This window comes from Strix uralensis, chromosome 3 (assembly GCF_047716275.1).
Source record: "Strix uralensis isolate ZFMK-TIS-50842 chromosome 3, bStrUra1, whole genome shotgun sequence".
NCBI classification, from domain to species: Eukaryota; Metazoa; Chordata; class Aves; order Strigiformes; family Strigidae; genus Strix; species Strix uralensis.
Genome location: NC_133974.1, coordinates 76,887,799 through 76,911,877, shown reverse-complemented (window position 1 = coordinate 76,911,877; position 24,079 = coordinate 76,887,799). Strand labels below are relative to the sequence as shown.

General features: G+C 44.6%; 1 protein-coding gene across 2 annotated transcripts in view; it reads left to right on the top strand.

Moving 5' to 3' along the window:
* Positions 1 to 1,594: 1,594 nt before the first annotated feature.
* Positions 1,595 to 24,079, top strand: part of AGPAT4 (1-acylglycerol-3-phosphate O-acyltransferase 4) — an 86,783-nt gene continuing 64,298 nt past the window's right edge. Inside the window, exons 1-2 of one of the 2 annotated variants that reach the window (XM_074862985.1) lie at positions 1,595 to 1,713; positions 20,216 to 20,446. In XM_074862985.1, coding sequence (XP_074719086.1) covers positions 20,269 to 20,446 — 178 coding nt within the window. In that variant the 5' untranslated portion in view covers positions 1,595 to 1,713; positions 20,216 to 20,268. Of the gene's footprint in view, positions 1,714 to 20,215; positions 20,447 to 24,079 lie in introns of those variants that run through there. The other variant, XM_074862986.1, reaches the window with a different exon arrangement.

Below are 24,079 nucleotides of genomic sequence, written 5' to 3'. Positions count from 1 at the left end.
CCTGAGGATGTTAGTGAGCAGGATTCAACTCCTTCATGACCAAATGGGAGGAAAATTGCCAAATCTTGACCTCTTGAACAGTATCACCATCCCACCAGCAGAAAGCTGTCAGGGCCCTGATAGGCCTTAATGGCCCTGACCAGCCTCACCTGGGATCCCCCCACACACACTCTGCTCACGGACCAGGGCTCCATTTAAGCCCAGGTCTGGGCTTTCAGTTCCTGCCTAAGCTATCTAGGAGACAGATATGCCTTCAGTTTGGTCTTCTGCCTTATTTGCTGGATGAATCCATGTTGTAGCCCTCTCTCTGGCTGTGGCCCTACCTCCTGCTGCTCCTGACTGGATTCCCTGTATTAACTGCACCAGATTTGTGGCTTCATCTTGTCTAGGACTGTCAATGGACCCTGTGCTGTGACTACTCCATTCAGGTGTTGTGGGGCAGTGCTCTAGCTGGTGGGGGTACTGCCTGTCCTGTGGTCACCCTTGGCTCTAGGTGTGTCCTCCCTCAAGCAGCAGCCTTGCTCTTTCTGCTGCCTGAGTGTTGTGGCTTCTTGTCCTTCCCAAATGGGTATTTTAGTCAGGACACTTCCCTCTTGCTCCCTAGAGAATGTCCTCCAGTCACTTGTCTGGGAAGTCTTGCTTATATCCTCCTTCTGCCCCTGTTTAATGCATAGTACAACTTCCATAGCTCAGTGTTTGCTTCAAGTACTTTTTAAAAAAAAAAAAATTAAAATCTAGTGATGCTATGTGGCTGTTACGGACCAGGACTGTAACCAGTTTCTGCCCTGGCCAGCTCATCCTAGCCTCGGGAGCCCTCCAGCCCCAGTGTAGCCGCACACGTGGCAGAGCTGACAGTGCTGTCCTGGTGATATGTCATCCCAGGCATTATCACCTTCCGATGCTTCGGATGTTTAATAGACTCAGTTCTTGCTATTCTCTATTCAGGGAAGCTGCCTTTTCACTCCACAGTCAGAGCCTGATAGCAAATGTTTGCATTTTCACAGCGAATATTGTGTGTCAGGGTACTCTGTGCTTGGATGACTGCCATCTGCATTTATTTTTTCTCCACAGCACCCAGGCCGCGGAGTTGCTATTCTGTTGCCCAATTTCTACTTAGAAGTGGCAGATGCTCGCAGGTGCCCTTCACCCCGCGGCAGCCTGCCGCCCGCCCTCCTGGAGGGCCTCCGCGCCGGTATAGCCCAGCCTCCCCCTCCCTCTCTACCCCACGTTTGCCCCAACAAGGGATGAGGAGCAGTCACAGCCCGGGCGCCAGCGGCCCGCAGGGACGGGGGCTGCCCGGCGGCCCTTTCCCTGGGCCGCCGCTTCTCCCGCTCCCCTCTCGGAGCCGGCCGCCCTTCCGCCCCGAGCGCCGTCCCCCCGCGCTCCTCAGCAGCGGAGCCCTCCCGCTCCGCTCCAGCCTCCGTTGGGCGTCGCCCCGCAGAGCAGGCGAGGCCGGTGCGGGGAGGGGTCGCCCCTTCCCACCGCCCCGGGAGGAAGTGACATGGCGGCGGTGGCGGCGGGGGGGGGAGGCGAGGGGCGCCCTTTTCTTCCCGGAGCCGCCCGGCGGGTGGAGCCTGGCGGCCCCGCCCGAGCCGGCCGCCTCCCGGCGCGTGCAAACTAGTGGCAGCCGGTGGGGCTCGGCTGCCGCCCCGCTCCCGCCCGCTGCCGCCGCCGCCTCAGCGCGGCGCCCATGCCAAGGCCCGCCGGCGCCAGGTACGTGCTCTTCCCCGGGCGGGCGGCCGGCTGGCCGGCGAGCTCCTCAGGTGGGGGCCGCCCTTCTCCAGCCGGCGTGCTGCCCCATTTGGGGGGAACAAAAAAAACAAACAAACCCCGGACCAGACCCGCCCCAGCCCCCTCCCCTAAACAACCGCCCCCCGGCGTGCGGTAGCGGCGAGGCGAGGGGCCGGCGGCCGCCGGCGGCGGGGTGTGCGGGCGGGGCGCGGCGGAGCAGGAGGCGGGCTGCGGACAGAAGTTCCCTGATTTATTCGCCGCTGGGCCGGGGCTGCCCTGCCGCCGCTGCCCGGCCCCGTCGCGCCGTTTCTCTCGCGGCCGCCGAGAATTTTCCTGCCGCCCGCGGGCCCCCTTTGTGTGGCGAGCGCGGCCCGCGCTGGGGTTTCCGTGGAAACAGCAGAGCTGCGGCGGCCTTGCCCCGCTGCCCCTCGCCCCCCCCCGCTCCTCCGGGGGGCGCGGGGCGCTGCCGGCCGGTCCGGGGCAGTGGCGGCGGCCCCTTCCACTTTCCTTTCGGTCTTCCCCTCTGGCGGTGGCGGGGGGAGGGGGTGGGTAGGGCGGTTGCCGTGGAAACGGGCGGGTGCGATCGCCTGTTCGCTGCCTCCTCCCCGAAAGCGCTTCTCCCTGCCGGGGGGGTGGCAGGGGGACGCGCGGGCGCGGTGGGTGCCCCCGCCGCGTACCTGCGAGGCCGCGGGCTGCGGCGACGGAGAGGGGAGCCTTCCTCCCCCTGCCCTGCTCGCGTGCTGCAAGAGCGCAGCCTTTCCTCGGCCCGGGTCTCCTCCTAAAGGTGCTGAAACCGAGTTAAATAATGGCCACGAACAGATTTAAGGTGTGTCGACTACGTGCTGCAGGGAGAACTCCACGGGGGGTATTGTTTAACTAAGAAGTAATCCTTTCTAGCGTTTCTTTCAACAAGTGAGCGAGCGCTAACTCGTGTGGCTTGAAAAGACAAGCAAGAAAAGAGTCTGTCTGAACAATGTCACACGGAGACTTCTGATCCTTATCTTTGTTATGCATTTCTAAGAGTAGCAAGTGTTTCCAGACCATGCGCAAACATCTAAGAATGATGCAGGTGCATGTGTGGGAGAGAACAACCTTGCTGCTACATGAAAACTGAAAATAAGAGGTGGAAGGATGCAAGAAACTCTTTAAAAAAACACACACCCCCAAGCATTTCTTTAAAAACAGTGATGCGTCCAGCCCAGGAAGTTCTACCAGGCGATTGTAGCCTCAGCTTGTACTGATAACCACTTCACACTAAGAGTGAGTTGCGAAAGAATGAAAAGCTGGTGGAGTAGAGAAACTATTGTGGAACAATTTAAGCTGAAATTTGCAGCCTTCTTTCTTCACTAACTTCCCATGTGAATGATAAGATTACTGTAGACATACAGAGCTCTGTTTATAGTGTGCTAGGACTACCTCTGTATGAAGACTGACTGGGTGAATCACTAGAATAGTTGATGTGTTCTAAATGTTTGTTGTCATTTACTAACCAGCAGCTTTCTCTAGCTGTTTGTATGTGATCTAATGCTGTATTTTTTCCAAATAGTATGGATTAAAAGGCACTTTGATTCATTCTAGGAATTTGTGTAAATAGTATGCAGAGCTTTGCTCTTTCCTATCGATGTTTTGCATAACAATGCCTGAATAAGCTGTATCTAAAAATGAAACTTCAACCATGTTTTGTGGAAGACAGAGGACCAGGATTCACATGGAAGAATATATGAGAAAGCCTGGAATGAACAGAGAAAGTATTGTAAGCTGCTGATGGATAAATGTTGCTCTTAAGCAAAGTTTGCTTGTGTTGTTGGCAAGCACTTAAAGGACAGATTTTAGTAAGCGCTTTACAAGAAGCTGTGTTATATTTTAGAAGTGGAGAAACTGCACAGAGAGGTCAGTGCTTGCCCAGAGTCACAGGATGGCGAATGCTGTGCCCAGGGCACGGTAATTAACAGTGTTTCTTGAAACCTGGTAGGTGTCAGTTTGGTGGGGAGGTTGTTTTTTCAGTAAGTCTTGCTTTGTCCAGCCAAAATCCAGAGGTACTGAAGCAGCGCTCATCTTCTCTCTGGAGTGAGGCGTGCTTTCCTGGAGTGACGGTTGTACATCACTTACAGTTTAATGTACTTACTGTACCGTAACAGAGGAGAGCTCTGTAGAAGGGTTCTCTTGCAGGTGATCGATGAGAATCCTGACTGTGCTCTGCTCTGCTGAAAAGAAATGGTTTATTGTTTTCTGTTGTATACCCTGATTTTATTGCTGAAAGGTGAAGACTGGAAATATTGCCCCTTGAAATCTCTTCAACACATGAAGATGCTGTCACAGCTGCGCTGAGGTTAGCAAGATATTATTCTTGTGTTGCAAACATGCACTTGTGGCCTTTAGAACTCGTATTAGTAATTTGGTCTTAAATTTTAAGAAGTCAAATGTCCACTGTGTGATGTAGAAGAACACTTCCCTAACTAATTGCATCACTACTACTCCTGTTGGCATGTCCTGCCGATAAGGAAGCAGATGAACAAGAGGGCAACAATGCATTGTAGTGTACTGTGCGTGGGCTTTAGTCAGCAAAGGATTTTGCAACTGTGGGCCTCTTTCATTAGGGAAAATGTTACACGAGTCAAGGCAACTGTCAGCTCAGGTGTGTTTGATTTAGCTTTACTGAATGCAGTGGGCTTTTCTGAAAGGAAACCAGAAATGTGACTAAGAGCAGTACCCTGTATGCTTGGTTGCATTTCAGCACTGGGACACGGCAGCTGAGTATGTGTGTTTTTCCCCCCCAAGTGCTTTATCTGCGGGGTGGCTTTCCCCAGTGATTCAGTTTCAGGCATTTGGAAAAGTTTTCCCACCAGTCTTTTTGGTGGTCTTAAGCTCATTCATGTCTGACACTGTGGTGAGTATCCTCATCACCTCTGACTAATGCTCCTGTGCTGCTCGGAAACTGCTGACTCACTTCGTTTTCCTGCTTTTCCCCTGTCTCAGACTAGAGATGTGGTAGGGTCAAGGTAAGGTCAGGGAAAGAGGAAATGAAATGAATGAGAATAACTGTGTGTTGTGGCAAGGATGAAGATGCTGTAAAGACCTCTCTTTGATAATGTGAGAAAAAGATGATGGCTATAGTGGATTTCCTGAAAAGGTACATAAACCATGTGTCAAGCACTGGGCAGAGCAGTCCAGCAACTGTGGTGAACCTGCCATTGGGACATGCCGGGTTATGGTCCTGCTAGTGGTCTGCTTTTCATTTTGAAGCCTTTTTACTTCTGTGCCTCTGTTTTCACCATCAGTCTGTCTTGTTATATTGTGCCAGTGAGAGCTTAACACTGAAGTCATTTTGTGCTGCTTGCAGAAGGGCTGACCTCGCTTGAGATTTCTGCTGTAGCATAAATAACAGGAACAGAGAAAGACAATTAACCAGTTCTAGGCTGGAAAGAAGTCGGAGGTAGAGGTCACTGAGAGAGGGTTTACTTGCCAGAAGGTTAGGAGCTACAGGCAGAGGCAAGCACAGTGATTTCACGTGCATGTGCGATTGTTTATTAATGCCTGAAAAACTTCTGACATGTACCAGATTTCCTTTTAATCTAACCAACAGAGTTAAATTTAAATCACACTTTTCCAGCAGGATCCAGGTGAATGAAGAAATTTGCCTGTGCAGATTCAGTTCGCAGATTATGCAAGTTTTTTCATCTGTCAGAAAAAGGGTAAGACCTTACTTGAAGCCTGCTGTTAAAGACAGGGAAAGAAAATATTTGGGGGAAGTCTATGTGTAGAAATGGCACATGATTTTTAATCCATTTTAAGTGACAATACTGTGTTAGAGTTAAACTGTGTTCTGCTTCTCCCCCTGTCTCCACATTAGCCCTGTCTTCACATATCATAGTTTGGCTCTGCTTACCGTGTTTTTTTCAGCACTTTGGAAAATACTGTTACTACAGGTGCTGCTTTGCACTTCTGGAAGCATTCTGTCTGCAGCAGTCTACACCTGCACTTGAATCATTTATGAGGTTTTCCCTCTTCAACTCACAGGTGGTTGGTTTGTCAGGGCTTAACAAGGCTTTAGTTTAGTTTATGGTTCTGAGGATATGTTTAGACACCGCTGAAACTTGCACAGACATTTACATTTTTTTCCCCCCTTGATCTGGTATTAGTGAAAATTACCATAAAACAATGCAATAACATCAGTGTTGCCAAATATGCAGATGGTAGGCAGGAGCAATACTGCTATCTTCCCACAACCTGCAAATGTAAAACAAGTATCCAGAGGACCAAAGTAATTGAAAGAAGTCCCTGTTGCTCAATAGTGGTAGAGGTGCCATAGGGTTATAATTAAGCAGAAAGATAACTAGGGAAGTGCTGTTCCCAAGTTCAATGAGCCTTCAGTGTGTCACTGTCTGTTTTTTACATGCCTGTGCCTCTGAGAGTGTGCATAAATTCTGCATTTCACCCAAGATAGAGACAGAGAAGAGCTTCATTCTGAATTTAAGCCTTGTAAAACTGCCTCACATTTATATTTATTTGATGTTAGCAGGACAAATGGTCAAAGCCAGGCTTAAAAAAGGATTTAGGCACCTGAAGTTGTGCAGAGATGTTGCAGAAAATCCAGGTAGGTGTTGATGTAGCTGATGCTTACTTTAGTGCAAAATTTATGAAAGTGTTGCTGGATTCTTACCAGCATGTTTACGAACTGTGACATCTGCATGTTTACCATCCAGTAAGGTAAATGCTGTTGGATCAAGCACTATTGCTGAATGATTTTGCTGGAAGTTTAAGGTGGTTTTGACTAGCCCTGGCTTTAGGTGCTGAGAATGCAAGTTAATTGATTAGTTATATCACATTTTGCTGGTTTTGAGGGATAATGTTTCCGAAACAACAAGGACTACTGAAGCTTGTTGAGAGATTTCTTTTGGCTTCAATGTGATTTGAATCGGGTCCAAAATGAAACCTCCCTTTATTACTGGACTTGATAAATCTGGTGCCTCTGATAAAGGCTTTTGTTCTCAAATTAAATCAGGCTGTTAGGGGACTGATGATCAGGGAGAATGAGGAGGCTGAAAGTATTCTGAGTTCATGGTGTGGCAAAACAGTTCTGAACACTCTTGTCTTGGAGGCAGAGGTAAGTGAAAACTGATGTGGAATGGGACTGCTGAGAAGTGGGTAAAGCAGTCACCATGTTTATTTGGATTTTTACCTGGCAGCTGGATGTCTGATTGTTTTGTGTGTGGATGTAGCTGAGCATTTCACTGAAGCCGGCATCTCATTTTTTGGAAGCATGCCAACCACATCTCAGCTGTAAGACATGTTTTTCTAAGTATTGGGAATTACCTCTTTAAGGCAGGAGTTGGTTTTCTTTGAATAATAAATCTGGAAGCTTCCCTGCCATATTCATTCTTCAGTTAAACTATTTGCTACAGAAAGAAGCATTAGAAAATGCTTAATGAATAAATATTGGTATCCTGTGCATCCCTGTCTTGGTGTGGCTGCATCTTGTGTTTGCATTGTCATTTCCAATTTTGGGATGTGATTTTCATAAAGGAGGAAATTCAGCTACTTCGTGCTCTTCAGTGTCATATGATAGAATACAGCCAAATTAAATTAATACTTGGAGGTCAAAAGAAAAAAATCTGGCAAATCTTTTTCTGTTTAACATTTCCTTAGTATTCAGAGAGCATAGTAATGAACGTTATTTCATATTAATTAAAATGTGCAAATGGCTTAGCTGAAGGAGGCAGTCTACTGTTGTAGAAGATCAAAACCACTAGCAGCTCACTTGGAGTTGTAATCAGGTAGATGGCAATTTTTGTTTCCAGCACTGTTAACAACTGTTGTGTTCCAGTACTTGTACTGGAAGCTTTTGGATCCCCTCACAGGCGAGGTCAGCGCTGTTCCCTTGCGTCACTGTCATTTGGAGGCATGGAGGATGCAGTCTGTCCCATGTCCCTGCTGTGTCTGTGGCAGTGTTGTTGGCAGGGCTCAAATCTGTCAAGTGGGAGAATGTGGTTGTCTCCAGCAGACCATACAGCTGCTCCGAGAGAGACACTGCGTTAAAAGTATTTATACTGACTTTGGGGGGACAGTAGAATATTTGTTACCAGCCCACAGCCTGATGGTGGAAGTTCTACTTGTAAACCAGTGGTACTACCATCATGGTGTTTTTCTCAGCTCAGTGATTTATGCCTTGTCTTTGCCACTTTCCAGATCTTTATTTTTTTTAGATTTTTGCTGCCACAAATTCATTAGTTGCATTTTCTGGCTTTCTTAAACAAAACAACAAAGCCACACAAGTTAGGAATTAGACTTCTAGGAAATGGCTTAAAGAGGCTGCCCAGAATTACCAAAATGTAAATCACAATTCTAGAAAGCATAAAGAGGTCATTTTATGGGAATGTACCAAGGAGAGAAAATGATCCTTTTTCCAGTGCTGATGACTTTTACCTTCTGATTGCTGTCCTGAAGCATCTAGCAACACCTTTAATTCTTTTTTGGGTAGGAATACTGAGAGTTGTATGTTTGCGTGCATGTGCACACAATACTGTCGGCTTGACACTGAAGTTGTTGCTTCTAGTTTATAGTATAGAGCCTTCCAAGTTGCTGAATACTTGGTTTTCATTTCTTGGGGAATGGAAAAAGGAAGGGAAAGTAGAGTTCATTAGATCAGCACATATATCCTGGCTTGAACCATCTCCTGCATTTTTACCTGTTGCATCGTCTGCTGCCACTGAAGGCCCTTGTGAGATGGGTCCGGTCCCTCCCTGCTCTCTATATGTGGCCGGTCAGAGGCTGTTGCAAGGGAAACTTGGGCATGGGCAAGGTGGCAAATAAAGGACGATGAAAAGTACAATTTTGTATTGAAAGCTGGAGCCTGGGGAACTGGTGGGTTGTGGTTCTGGAGTTGGCTCTGCTGTGGATTTGCCATGTGACTGTTACAAGCTCTCTAAGAGTGTTGCTCTGAGTCCCCTGTTTGTAAGATGGGGGCAACAAGACAGATCTTGCCAGTCTTACTTCACTAGCGTCTTCTAAGTGGCTGTAGCTTTTCAAATGAGAGGGGATGGATAAATCCGGGTGAGAATTGACAAAAATCCACACGGTTTTCTAATCCTATCCATAAAGGGTTTGGTCTTCCATATAGAAATGGACTTGCTCATGCTATGAAGTCTGCTGGGTGGATGTGAAACTTCTGTGCCTGGATACAACTACTTACCTGTGTCAGTGGTGTGGAAAGCTGTCTGTTGCAGAACTGGAGTCAGGAGGTGATATTTTGTAGTCTTAACTTCGTAACTAACTCATTGTGGGTAAGAATAGGAGGATTAAATGTTTAAAACTTTGAACTAAACATCTGATCCATCCTTCCTTGTTGCCTCACGTAAAGCTGTTTTGGATGAAGGGGAAGTATTTTGTCTGTTGGGAGTATAGGCAGTTCCTGTACCTTGTGCTGACCCTTTGCATTGCTGTGGGTGTAACTTACAATCCTTTTAAAAACAAGATGAGTGGTCAGTGTTTGGCAAGCATAAACCATGAGTCTTCATAGGAGAGACCTCCTTTCCAAAGCTTATTTCTTATCAAGAGAATGTTTGGACTCCCAGCACAATTTAAAAAAAATAAAATAAGCAACTTTGGTTTTATACCAGGTCCTGAATAATCCTTTGTCTGCCTTCCTCCCTCCCCCCATTTCTCTGGGCTCTTCTAAAATAAATGTTTTTATAATAACTACTGGAGAACTCAGTAGCTACTCCTGTGCTGGATCTGTTCCTGAAATGCCCGGTGCAGAGGTGATCAACCACAGTGCCATGTGCCCTTGCTGCTGGGTAAATGCCACGATGCAGGTGGCAACATCCTGCTGTACTGCCCCTGCTATTTCTGTAGTTTTTAATGTGTTAATTTCCCATGCACAGGAGTGATATTGTGGATCTTGCCATTGAGAGATTTCTCCCAGGCCATGCATTGAGGACCAGTGGCTTCAATAGACAGACTCTGATCTCTGTACCTCAAATGCATAGTTGCCTCAAATGGTCCATGACTGTTCTGTACACAATTTCATGTATCATAAACACAAAAGCATCTGTATTTATGGACACACATACATATATTTGAGAAGGTTCAGTTTGTTGCAGACATTCAGATTCTGTTATTTGGTAAGCCACCTGTACTTTTGCATCAAGCCAGATCATCCACTGAAGGGACTTTGTAGAAGGGAGGGTTTATTTTTTTATAGAGGAGGGTGCCAGATGACAGTAATGTGTGGGCCTGGTTACCTTTGTCTAAGCACTTGATGTTGTCTATCAGAGCAAATATTAGATTAGCTATGGGCACATGATATAGTTGCTTCTCCTAGACTCTTTGCTGCTGTTCACTCAGTTATTTTTGAGGAACTATCCAGGTTGCTTATATTTCTGTGACAGTGTTGCCCACATCCTGCTTAGATTCTCAGTATTCTGTCTTTTAAATTTTTGTTTGCTGTTTAGTCCTCCCTTGCTCAGTTCCTGCATTTGACTTGTGGTTGTTATGTTGCCCTTGGTGGTGGTGCAAGTAAGGTTAGTGAACCCAGATGAAGTAAAAGATGAAACAGAGGGACTCTGTGGTCCCTAGAACTGAACTCTGGGGCTGAACTCTGATAGACTCCTCCAGATCTTAAATATCTTAATGCAGCTCTTATTTTTCCGAAGCAAATTGCAGATAATCGTGCTTTGTAGAAGTACATATATATACATACATATATGAATGTATTAAAATACAGAAACTTGGGTGGGAAACAGTTGAAGAGCCACACTTGGCATACTGGAAAGAGCAACTGCCTTCCACTGCTGTTTTTGTGAACTTGATGTTCTGCACCTGAGATAACTGCTGTACTTTACCCCAACAGATATTTTGAGGATCTTTCTAGGAGCTTGGAACAGAAGTGCTTAACTTCAAGGGCTTTACCTTCTTCAAATAAATGCCTCCCTCAGCATCAAGCCCTGCAGTCCCTAAACACTGCACCTCCAAGGAGTTCTGTATTGCTTTGTGTTTAAGCCCAGCTCCTTACAGTTTCCTTGTTCAACTCCCTCCTCCTGAATATTTCATGCTCCTGGAAGAAGGAGCAAGACTGAACTGCTTCTCACCAGAACTTGGGCAGCAGCTCCCCATCTTTCCTGCCCCTTCCCACACTATGCATACCTCACCCAGGCTGCCGTCGTCCCCCTTGCCTTGCTGTATAAACAATTTCATTTCTGTGTGGTGAGGGGACAAGCACTGAGGCTGTCAGGGCTGACAGCAGGTATGCTGTGCATTTTACCAGCAGAGAGTATGTGTACACACAGAGAGAACTGGCGTCCTGGCAGGCATGCAGAGTTTGCATAGCTGTCTTGCTCTACATTAGATCACGGCAGGATGACATTACAGAAGGGGAAAGGGAAGGCATTATGATATGGTAACCATGTCAAAAACTCCTGGGTTACTTTCATTTCTTCAGTTTATTCTCTGTTACACTAATTCTCTCTGAGCTCAATAGAAAATAAATAAAAATTCAGTTTTATAGTAAGTCCATAAATTGGAAGTCCTAGAACTTGCTGGTAAATGGTATTCATTCTTCAGCCTTTGAAACGGCCAAAGTGACTGATTTCTCCTTTGTAGCTGTGTGTGTTACAAAAATATGCAGTTCAGGAATGCATGACTCCTCAGGAAAACCTAAACACATTCTTAAGTTCCCTTAACTTTGGGGGAAGGACTTAAGATATGTTCAAATTCTTCCCTGATTTGGGACTTTTCTGAGGAGGTGTGATGGGTTGACCTTGGCTGGCTGCCAGGTGCACATCAAACAGTTCCCTCACTCCCCTTCCTCAGCAGGACAGGGGAAGAAATTAAGATGAAAATGTTCATGGGTTGAGGTAAGGACAGGAAGATTACTCACCAGTTACCATCATGGACAAAACAGCCTCCACTTGGGGAAGATGAATTTATTGCCAATTGATAACAGAGTAGGGCAGTGAAAAACAGAGACAAAACTAAAACTACCTTCCCCCCAAGCCCTTTCTTCTTCCCAGGCTCAACTTGACTCCTGACTCTTATACCTTCCCTGCTGCACCCTGAGCAGCACAGGGAGATAGGGAATAGGGGTTGCAGTCAATCCATAACAGTTCCTCTCTGCCACTCCTTCTTCCTCACACTGTTCCCATGCTCCTGTTGGGGTCTCTCCCACAGGGTATGGTCCTTCAGGAACACACTTCTCCAGCCTGGGTCCCCCACAGGCTGCAGTTCCTGCCAGAAAACCTGCTCCTGAGTGGACTCTTCACCATGGGCTACAGGGGAATTGCTGCTCTGGTGCCTGCAGCATCTCCTTCCCCCTTTCTTCACTGACCTTGTTGTCTGCAGGGCTGTTTCTTACAACTTTCTCACTCCTCACTCACAGCTGCTGTGCAGCATTTTTTACCCTTTCTTAAATGTGTTATCACAGAGGTGCCACCAGTGCCGCTGATGGTTCAGCTTTGCCCTGCGACGAATCCCTTCTGGAGCTGGCTGGAACCGGCTCTGTTGATGCTGGGGGCAGCTCCTGATGTCTTCTCACAGAGGCCATCCCTGCAACTTCCCCCACTACCAAAACCTTGCCACATAAACCCAACTGTCCTTATCCAATGTTGGGGGAGGTTTCGATAGGATCCCAAGAGTGAGATTAAGTCACAAACGAGGTCAAATGCTGTACACCCAAACCAGTTTTTATTACTAAAAGTTAAGAGTGGTAGTGGTAGGACAGAATGGAAGGAAAAGACAGAAATCAAGCAAGCATCTGGAATAGCCTCAGGAATAGTCACCACCATGGATCCAGCAGCGTCCTGTTGGTCCTCAGTTTTCAGTTCTTTGGCGGTGGGTGCACCCAGATCTAGCAGCATCCCATTCCTCAGTCTTCAGTTCTTCAGTGGTGGGTGCACACACAGCAAAGTTTTCTGTCGCCTTTTAAGTTCATTGTATCAGCTGATTAGCATATCTCTGCTCTAATAGTTGCCTTTGGGGGAGGTAGGAAGTGATTCAAACCCTAATTAAGCATGAGGCAAATAGATGGATAATTATTCCTCCAGACTTGTTCTTCAGTGTGTGGCATGTACAGATATATGCTTCTCAAAGGCAAATACATACATGGACACAACCTCGCTTTTGCTAACTTGATGCTCACTGACCGAAAGAGAAGAGCGCAAGGGCTACCTGTGTCTTGCCTCGCATATAAATTTCATATACAGAAGCACTGTTAAAATGGACCCTGATATGAAATACAGTGCCACTATCTGTGTTGTTCTGATGGCAAGTGAAATTCATGTAGAGGCACTACAGAATCTGCTGTAATCTGACCTGAGCATATTTTCATAGTCTTGGTCTCTGTAACTCATCCATCCAAGAATCTGGTTCAGATGAGAAAATGCTTGGTTGTTCTTAACTTGCATCAAAACATTTAAGGACTTTATCAAAGCATAGACATATGTGAAAACCTCTGCATAGGTTTGAAATACGCTGTTCTGAAAATAACCAGGTATAGTGCTGTCTTGCATCTATTCCTAAGCACGGACAATGTTAGCTTAGTCCAGATGCTGTTAGGTAGGTACCATGTTGCTTTCCATACTCCAGGGACTCGGTTTACTACACAAACTTTGGACAAGATGGGTGAGAGTTCTTTGCTTTGTTCTTATGCTCTCTGTAAAAGCATAAACAGTTGTATTCTTTATAAGATCTGTAGTTGTAGTCTTGAAACTTACAGACTTTGAAGTACAAAATAGCATTGTTAATTGGCAGCAGTCTCTGCCAGGAGAGAGGTGTTCACCTTGCATATCACTGGTGTAACATTGCCTTTTCTTCTGTGTCCTCCTGGTCAGTTATTTTAGGCAGAAGGGATTTGGATTTTTCAATCACGGGTTAGTATACAGGACGCCAGGCCTTTTGGCATCAGATGGGATGCACCTGTCCCAGAGGGGGAAAAGGATTTTGGGGCAGGAGTTAGCTCGGCTCAATTGAGAGAGCTTTAAACTAGATTTGAAGGGGGAAGGGGACAAACCTGGAACTCCCAGTCATAAGCCCCAGGGTAGATTACCAGAGTTTGTGGGATGTTGTGCCAGCGATGACCCTCACCCTGCTATCCCCATGGAGGCAAGGGATGGAGACATGCAGCACAATAAAGATGCAAGGGATATTGATGGATCAGTAACTGTGGTAACACCTGTGAAAGATCAGGCTGGACTTAGGACCTCTAAATGCAAAAAGGTGCTGGGGACATCAGCCCATCTGAAGTGCATGTATACCAATGCACACAGCATGGGTAACAAACAGGAGGAGCTTGAAGCCATGATGCAACAGGAAAATTATGATGTAGTGGCTATCACAGAAACATGGTGGGATGTCTCCCATGACTGGAGTGTGCCAGTTGATGGCTACAAGCTCTTTAGGAGGGACAGACAAGCAAGGAGAGGTGGTGGGGTAGCACTGTATGTTAGGGACTGTTATGATTGCTTCAAGCACAAGCATAGTGAAAACAGGGTGGAATGTCTTTGCGTTAGAATCAGGGGGAAGGCCAACAGGGCAGGTGTTGTAGTAGGAGTCTACTATAGGCCACCCACCCAGGACAGAGAGGTGGATGAAATACTGTATAGGCACTTAGGAGAAATCTCATGATCGCTTGCCATTGTTCTTGTGGGAGACTTCAACTTCCCAGATATCTGCTGGAAGTACAACACAGCAGAGCAGGACCAGTCCCAGAGATGCCTGGAATGTGTGGGAGATAACTTCCTGACACAGCTGGTGAGTGAACCGACCAGAGAAGGTGCCCTGCTGGACATCCTCTTTGTGAACAGAGAAGGACTGGTGGATGATGTGGCGGTTGGAGGCCAACTAGGGCACAGTGATCATGAAATAATAGAGTCCTCTATTCTTAGGGAGGCCAGGAGAGGGGGCAGCAGGACTGACATCCTGGACTTCCAAAGGGGCTGACTTTGTCTTGTTTAGGCACCTGCTTGACAGGATCCCTTGGGAGACAATCCTGAAGGGTATAGGAGTCCAGGAAGGCTGGGCACTCTTTAAGAAGCAAGTCTTAATGGCACAGGAGCAGGCTGTCCCCAGGTGCTGTAAGAGAAGCCGGCAACAGAGAAGACCACCCTGTCTGAACAGGGAGCTTTGGCTGCAACTCAGGGAGAAAAGGAGAGTTTACGGCCTTTGGAAGAAGTGGCTAGCCACTCACAGTGATTACAAAGATGCTGTGAGGCTGTGCAGGGCGGAAATCCGGAGGTCTAAAGCCCAGCTAGAAATTAATCTGGCTTCAGCTATCAAGGACAACAAGAAATGTTTCTGTAAGTATGTCAACAGCAAAAGAAAGACTAGGGAGAATCTCTATCCCCTGCTAGACACAGGAGGAAACATGGTAACAAGTGATGAGGAAAAGGCTGAGGTGCTTAATGCCTTCTTTGCCTCAGTCTTTAATAACAAGACTAGTTGTACTGAGGGAATCCAGCGTCCTCAGCCAGAAGGCAGAGACTGGGAGAACGACCCCCCCGCAATCCAGGAGGAGATAGTGACCTACTGCATCACATAGACACACACAAGTCTATGGGACCGGATGGGATACACCCGAGGGTGCTGAAGGAGCTGGCTGGGGTGCTCGCCAAGCCGCTTTCCATCATTTACCAGCAGTCCTGGCTGACCAAGGAGGTCCCGACAGATTGGAAATTGGCCAATGTGACGCCCATCTATAAGAAGGGTCGGAAGGATGATCCGGGAAATTACAGGCCTGTCAGCTTGACTTTGGTGCCTGGGAAGCTGATGGAGCAGCTCATCCTGAGTACCATCACACAACACATGTGGGACAACCAGATGATCAGGCCCAGTCAGCATGGGTTTATGAAAGGCAGGTCCTGCCTGACAAACCTGATCTCCTTCTCTCCTTCTACGACAGGGCGACCTGCTTATTGGATGAGGGAAAGGCTGTGGATGTTGTCTACCTTGACTTTAGTAAGGCCTTTGACACTGTTTCCCACAGCATTCTCCTGGCAGAACTGGCTGCTCGTGGCTTGGATGGGCACATGCTTTACTGGGTAAAAAACTGGCTCGATGGCCATGCCTAGAGAGTGGTGGTGAACGGAGTTAAATCCAGTTGGCGGCCAGTCACGAGTGGTGTCCCCCAGGGCTTGGTTTTGGGGCCACTCCTGTTTAACATCTTTATTGATGACCTAGACGAGGGGATCGAGTGCACCCTCAGTAAGTTTGCAGATGACACCAAGTTGGGTGGGAGTGTTGATCTGCTCGAGGGTAGGGAGGCTCTGCAGAGAGATCTGGACAGGCTGGAGCGATGGGCTAAGGCCAACTGTAGGAGTTTCAATAAGGCCAAATGCCGGGTGCTGCACTTCAGCCACAACAACCCCCAGCAGCGCTACAGGCTTGGGGAGGAGTGGCTGGAGAGCTGCCAGTCAGAGAGGGACCTGGGGGTGTTGATTGACAGCCAGCTGAACATGAGCCAGCAGTGTGCCCAGGTGGCCAAGAAGGCCAATGGCATCCTGGCTTGCATCAGCAATAGCGTGGCCAGCAGGGACAGGGAAGTGATCTTACCCCTGTACTCGGCACTGGTGAGGCCGCACCTCGATGACTGTGTTCAGTTTTGGGCCCCTCACTACAAAAAGGGCATTGAATTACTCGAGCGTGTCCAAAGAAGGGCAACAAAGCTGGTGAAGGGTCTGGAGCACATGTCGTATGAGGAGCAGCCAAGGGAACTGGGGTTGTTTAGTCTGGAGAAGAGGAGGCTGAGGGGAGACCTCATCGCCCTCTACAACTACCTGAAAGGAGGTTGCAGAGAGCTGGGGATGAGTCTCTTTAACCAAGTAACAAGCGATAGGACAAGAGGTAATGGCCTCAAGTTGTGCCAGGGAAGGTTTAGACTGGATATTAGGAAGCATTTCTTTACAGAACGGGTTGTTAGGTGTTGGAATGGGCTGCCCAGGGAGGTGGTGGAGTCCCCATCCCTGGAGGTGTTGAAGAGTAGAGTTGACATAGCGCTGAGGGATATGGTGTAGTTGGGAACTGTCAGTGTTAGGTTAATGGTTGGAGTAGATGATCTTCAAGGTCTTTTCCAACCTTGATGATTCTGTTATTCTGTGAAATGCTGAGAACAGTTGATGTAGAAGACACAGTGGGATCTTGCTGAAGAATGAAACCTGGGGGGAAAAGAGGTAGAATGCATAGTCATGGAGTTTGCTGTTAAACCTGATCCTGTGATCTCTTAGTCACATGAATAAATGCTTGTTGACTTGCTCCCTAGACAGACATTTGAGGTTTGAGTCTTTTATTTTATATCCAAAGGAAAACTTTTATTAAAGAATGTCCCTATCTGTTTTTGATGCTCTGGCTGGCCATTTTCTCCTAATTCATTTTAAGGGGTGTTTGATAGAAGAGAGCTTCTTGGCAACTCTCCGATCCTAATAGCTTCTGAGAAAATGCATTGATTTGCCCTTTTGTTTTCAAAAGATTGCTGTAATTTTCACTCATCATCTATAAGGAAACCAGTGTAATTTATTAAACCAGCATCAAGGATTAAGAATTAAAGACCTGATTCTTTATCACTTAAACTGGTGTTAACGTTGATGTTACCCATGAGGAATTTAGTAAGAAAAAGAGCAAGTGGAGGAAGTTCCTATGAACTCTTCAAAAGCAAGCTTCTAGACCTCTTTCACAAGGTCAGAATTGATTCTTGAAAATAAATTTCTGCTTTTTTGTTGCTTGTACCAAGAATAAACTATTTCTTGGAGTTTGGGTAATGAAAACAGTCCAAAAAGTATCATATTAATCTTCTAAGAATGATCTTATGCCTATGCAAACAGAACACTTAACTAGCAGTCTGTATACAATGTTTGGGTTGCAAATTTTGCAGGGAAAACAGCTCGCTTTTAATCAGAAGAGAAAATTAATCTCTCTGGTCTCCCTACTTTTCAGAAAAGCAAAATTTAAGCAGTGGCTCTAATTTCTGTTCCTTTTACAAGCAAGTTCGGTTAGATGCATTTCACTAGTACTGCTTAAGTAGATTTAGTTTGCCTTTAAAATATGTCTTAGAAGCTTTACAGAATTGAAATTTGATGACTGAGGTACAAAAGCAAGGAATAAATTACTTTCAGACATTCCATTGTGGCTTCATAAAATTGTAAGACAGTAATTGTGTTTTATCAGGGTCATCTCATCTTTGTTTAATTCTGTGAAGTTTTGTTTTAAAGATGCAGTGTGAAGTAAAAGATTCACATAAACATAACATTTTAATGCAGTTTGATTACTATTACATTGAAAAAAATGAATTGGTGGACTAATGTTCTGGTGAATTCTTTCTTGTCACAAAGTCTGTCGATCAACTACTTACTACAGTAGATTTCTGTTGATTATATAAAATAGTGAATTTTTAGGTCTCCACTGTAAGTAGACAGTGCTTTTATCTTATGTGGATTTTTTTAATCCAGTCCCTTACTGATCTCTGGGAATTACATTAGATTAGAGTGATTCTGTGGGGTGGAATTAAACAGGCCAGCTAGCACAAAAAACTTTTGATCAGTTTTAGCCAAGGATGCTGGGATAAACCCAGTCATCAGGGTTTTAGGCACTGCACAGTCATTTAAACCATCCGCTTGCAAGTAACTGGTTACTTCCATTCTGACTGACTGTTTTAAAGAAGTCACCTAATCCTGCTACTTGGTGAGGTAAGGTAGTCTGAATTAGGGAAGTGAAATCTTGTATCTTTCACTGTAAACCAGCTCAAAACTTGGGTTTGCTTTTTTTTTTTTTTAAAGGGTTTGGCTCTATCTTCAGAGTGTGTGATGGAGGGGCTGGGGCATGAATCATTGCAATGGTTCCTACTAGACAACATTTCTCATTCTACTTGGCCTTCAGCGAAAACAAAGCCTTTGGTCAAAGCCCATGCTAATAAATTTTCTGCCACCCTCAGAAACCTATCTTTAATAGAATGATTTGTTAAAACTGGAAAAGCTTTTTGCAAGTATCATGACAGTAGTTACTACAATGAACAGAGGCCTGTTCTGCCATTCTGAGCTACAGATGGTGTCTGCTCTGGTACTGAATAGTACAGCAAGATAAAGGGAACAGAGTCTGTCATACACAAAGGGCACATTTTATCTGCTAACAATAGGTTTGGGACTGCCATAAATTCTTTATATAAATTATACAACAATACAGAAATATTTTTTCTTAAATTTTTCTTCATCTTCCTTGCAGTTGGAAACCTGGCTAAACAACTTCCTCTCTCTTTGCAGCAATTCTTGTGTGTGCTCTTCGCTGTGGTAAGCATAGTCAGCAAGGGCAGTAAAACAAATGTTTCAGGACACTGATCTAGACTCAGTGCTTCACATAATGAGGTCTCATATAAACTAAAAGGATAGGCATAAAGATTTTTTTCATCAGTTAATTCCCTGGGATGCTGACAGCTGCTGTTTTGTTATTGCCTATGACTGGCACATTCAGAAATACCATCTCAGGGCTTCCTCCCTGGGCAAACTCTCTTAAGCCTAGGAGGGAGAAACAGTGTAGGAATGAAACAGGATGGCAGCACCTCCTGCTTAACTGTATTCAAAATACTGGAGTGTTGTTTACTGAGAGATCACGTCTTCATGTTTTTTCTCCTAACAAATGAGACTGGCGTTGGTGGTAGTGATGGTGGGGCGGAGGTCAATACAGTATTTGGTAGGCCAGAATACTTGGCAGAGGACACTTCCTCGAGATGTTCAACTGCTAAGGTTGGACTGTTCCTTTCCAAAATTACACAAACATTTCTTAAGTGACCTAAGAGTTGATTTTTTTCTGGAAATACTGCTGGATCATGGGTTAGTACTGTTATTGATGTTTCCTTTCTGGGTTTATGGAGTGTAACTGACAGAATTACAGTGTCAAGGAATAATTGAATAAATTGTGTTTATTGTGCATAGTGAAGCTTTTATTCTCTTGCCAAAATCAACTGATATTTGAATGTGACAAGGGAACAAGCCAATAAAGCTAGAATTAAAGGGTTGCTGTTACCTCTTGGTTGGGGAGCAGGCTGGCATAGCGTGTAGAGAAAGACATGACTTCTAACTTAAAGCTCTAAAGCTTGTGTTTGCTATGGAGCTGCTCTTGAAGATAGCAGAGGCCATAGCATATATGTCTTATATTTTGATTTGAATTGTCTGTACTTCATAACTGGATTATTTGTTCATATTTTATCAATAAAGACTTGATAGAGGTTTATTGTAGTCCATGAAATGGAGCTATACGCTCATGGGTTTTGCAGAATTAGGACTGAAATGTGAAAATTTGTTTCCAAAGCCAAATGTAAATTGATTCAGAAATATGGTGTTCTCTTTCCATGCTTACTTTTGCAAATATTGTCATCAGGCCTTTTTCTACAATAGAATTAACTTTCATTTTAGTGTATTTAGTGTATATAAGTGTAAAATGGGACATCTGTATTAACAGTCTGTTTATAAAAATAAATGCACTCTGTAACCGCTGATACTGTTTGGTTTTGCAGGTTGTCTTCTGAATTTTGGGTCTGAAGGTACCCTCTTGCTTTCTCAGCAAATCATGGACATCGTTGGCTTTCTGAAGTCTCAATTCATTTGCCACCTTCTGATCTGCTACATATTTATAGTGTCAGGACTGATCATTAACTTCATTCAACTCTTTACACTTATACTTTGGCCAATCAACAAGCAGCTGTTCAGGAGGATCAACTGCAGGCTGGCGTACTGCATTTCAAGCCGTAAGATTTCATTTTGTTTTTTAAAGTATTTTCATATTTTGTCTTGAGGGAAATGGTAGAAAAGTTCTGAAACAGGATTCAAAGCAACCTATGTAAAAGTCATCACTGCTTCCTACAGCACTTGCATTTGTGTGAAGAGGTGTATGCTTTGTTGAAATGTCCTGTTCTGCTGAAATGTTTTGCTCTTTTATATAGGGATACTTGATTGACTCAGAATGTTGAAGGAAGAATGCCTCTCGTTTGGCTATCCATCATGTTCCATTAAGCCACATGAGAAATATTGACCAAATTATAACTGAACTTGCTGAGATGCATTATCTGTACACTTACAGTGTTAACAAGTCACTTTCAATGATGCTTTCAATCTTTCTAACATGCATAATTTTGTTTATGATTTTGGTTTAAGTGTTTCATGTGTGAATACTGTTCAGGACTGTGAAATAACAGTAAAAAAAGGAAAAGTATTTGATTTCATGTGCTTCTTTCTTAAGCCAGTTGTAAACTTTTTTCTTTGAATAGGCATTTCAGACCTTAAGCTGCATCGGTATGTATTCAATATATTCATATAGTGATAATGTAGAGTACAGCAGGCAGCCTGTAAGCATTGCAAGAAGCAGGGGTTGCAATTATTTTTAATTTCTGGGGAAGATGAAAGCATAAGATCAGGATATTATTTGTAGAAGGACCAGACCTTTGTAACTGCTGGGAAACATGACAGTTCACTGACACTTGACTAAACAGATATTCCAGTGGAATGAATGATACCTGTATCCATTAATTTCTTCCTCATTAGTAGGAGGTTGGTAGAATCTCCACCCGTCAACAGTGGATTATCAGAGCATGTGTGGTTTTGTTGATATTATCAGTCTGCTTATATATTTGCTTTTAAAGAGCTATGACTGCCATTCAGCACTGATTTATTGCAGTGCAACTTTGGACTTCCACATAATGGCACTCAATTTACAGCAGAGAGCATTCTCCATGGAAGCTGTGAAAAAAATATGGTAATGTGACTGTTCAGTAGCTGGAGTGTCCTGTTAAATGTGTCCACCTTCCAGAGAGATCTCCCTGCGCCTTTCTGAAACTCAAAAGTACTTTCTAAATATGAAACTGTTGCAAAGTGCATGCCTTTTGAGGCTCCCAAAAGATGATTCAAGTGTGATGTCACTGTCAATGCTGAGTGAATTATGGATGGTTTCATACCAGGGAAAATAGCCCTCCAATCCAGCATTTAAGAATTGTGTTGCAAAATACAGCGAAGTGGTTTCCTTCAGGTCACCTGTTCTGCTACTAGGAACCTGAAAAGGGAAAGCATTGTTAGTATTCACAATGAACTGCTTGAGGGAGAAATCTGCCACATGCCTCAAATTGGAGGTCACTAGGGGTTATTTATCTCTCATCAGTGACTCTGATGTGCAACTATTCAAAGCATTTTTTTAAACACACTTTTGACTTAAATTTCACAGCTGCATCAGCATGTATAGGCCCAAATAAATTGGGGGTGCCTTTTCATTATTTCTGTAATAGAGAGGATGTTCCTGCTGAAAAGTTTCATTTTTGCTGTGTGTATGTCCCTGAAGTGTAGTGAGTTTGCAAGTGCAGTTCATTTGTATGTACGAACAGTGTCATGAATATGGCTAGGTTTTTACTTTTTGCCTGGTAGCATAGTATATGTTTGAAGCCGTGGAATGTAGATGATACTGTACAGCTGTATACAAGTATATATATAGGTATGTTGTTATTATTTTTCATGCAATCTATTCTACCCTGTTCTTCCTTTTGGCTACTTTGTGCAGAGACATCAGCTACTTCAGAGTCTCCAGACTGAATCTTTTAGCTGCCCTCAATCTAGGCTCCTCTATACTGCAGGCTGGTCACTGTGTAAGAGCGAGTAATACTGCGTGCTTGTCCATGCTTGGGTGGATGGGTTTGTTCTCAGGGTTGCTGATCTAGTCTTCAGTGTTGATGACACTGGAAAGGCTTGTGTTGTGAGATTTTTGTCCAATCATGCTCAGAACAAGCTATCTCTAGGTTAAAGACAGTTATTTTAGCTTTACAACAGAGTGTGATATGAGTCACCCATATCTGAGTGATAGTTGAAAAAGGGAAAATGATAGTTAATAAAATAAAGTATTTGGGAGAACTGAAGAATGCAGTAGACCAGTTAATCGGAATGGATGTGTTTCTGTAGTAGTGTAGGTGTGAGATATAATGCCTTTTGGGGGCCATTGGTGTGCTGACTAATAACTCAGGTTGGGTCTGTATGGGTCTGATGAAAGTCAGGGAAACAGCCTATGGTTTGAGACAATGAAGCTTAGCCTTGGAGAATGTAAAGAGGCATGTACTTTGCAATGGTCACAAGCATCGTGTTGCTTTGAGTGGCTGGTACAGCCAGAGTCACCAAGTCAACCAAACTGAGATAGAGCGGGCATGGTTTATCTTAAGAATGGAATGAAAGTGGCAGCGGCCTTTAGATCTTTCAAGTTCAGTCAGTTTCCATTTGATGTCAAAGGTAGCGATAAATGATTCCATAAAATCAGGGGAGAGTATTTCATCTTTGACACTATGCTCTTTGGGAAAGTTTTTTTTTTGTATTTCAAGTAGTAGAGGAGTTTTCTCCTACCCCTTTTCTTCCTATCTCCTTTCTAATATAAGAACATAATATTCTCATTTCTCGACGTGGTGTTTGCTGTCATACTGCATATGAAAAGCTAAACTGCTATTGTGATTAATGATTTGCCCTCATTTCAGTAGTCCAGCTTGATTTGGGAGTGCTTATCAGTTCACATGAAATCAGCCAGACTAGCTCAAGTAAAAGTATTTGTAGAATCACAGAATCATTTAGGTTGGAAAAGACCCTTACAATCATCGAGTCCAACCATAAACCTAACAGTGCCAATTCCACCACTAAACCATGGAGCTTTTAATAGAACAGAGCAGTTGTAATGACACACACCAAGTTACCTTCAATAACTGGTGTTGAGAAGTCGTTGTCTTTCTTCAAACCGATTGTGCATCCTGTGTTGGTCAGATAGGGTGGATTTAGCTTCTCTACTGACCTGTTTTGTTATGCATTAGCAATGGGGAGAACTTTGTAATAACGGTGTCACAAATGAAAAAATACTGGTTCTGATAAACTGCCAAATTTTCTGCCATGGCTTTTTCTGAAATTTGGATTGGGTAAATGTTCTCTAATTGCAGATTAGAAGACTTGTTCAGCTTGAGTCTCCTGCTCCCCACAAGGGTGTGTTAGCCTTTCACCAGATTGCACTTTGGGTTGCTTTTATATGTCCAAGATGCTTTTCATGTTTTACTATGAATGAACTCTTCCTGTTTGATCCCATTACCCCCTTTGACAAATATCCACAAGGTAATGGTTAGTTCTAGTTCTCCTTCCTCTGTATGTCTCAACCTTTACTGAAGAGTGTTAGTTGCAGAGTGTGGACATTCAACTTGAAAAGAACAGCCATTTCTCTGTGTTGGTCTTGAAATGAGCTAAAAGACTAGTAAGGGTTACACACCCTCTGTTGTGTTTTAAGTTTAAAGAAACAAAACAAAAAAACGAAAACAAAAAGCCAAAACCTTTGGACTTCTGACTTTCAGAAAATATTTTCTGATTCCAAGTATAGATTC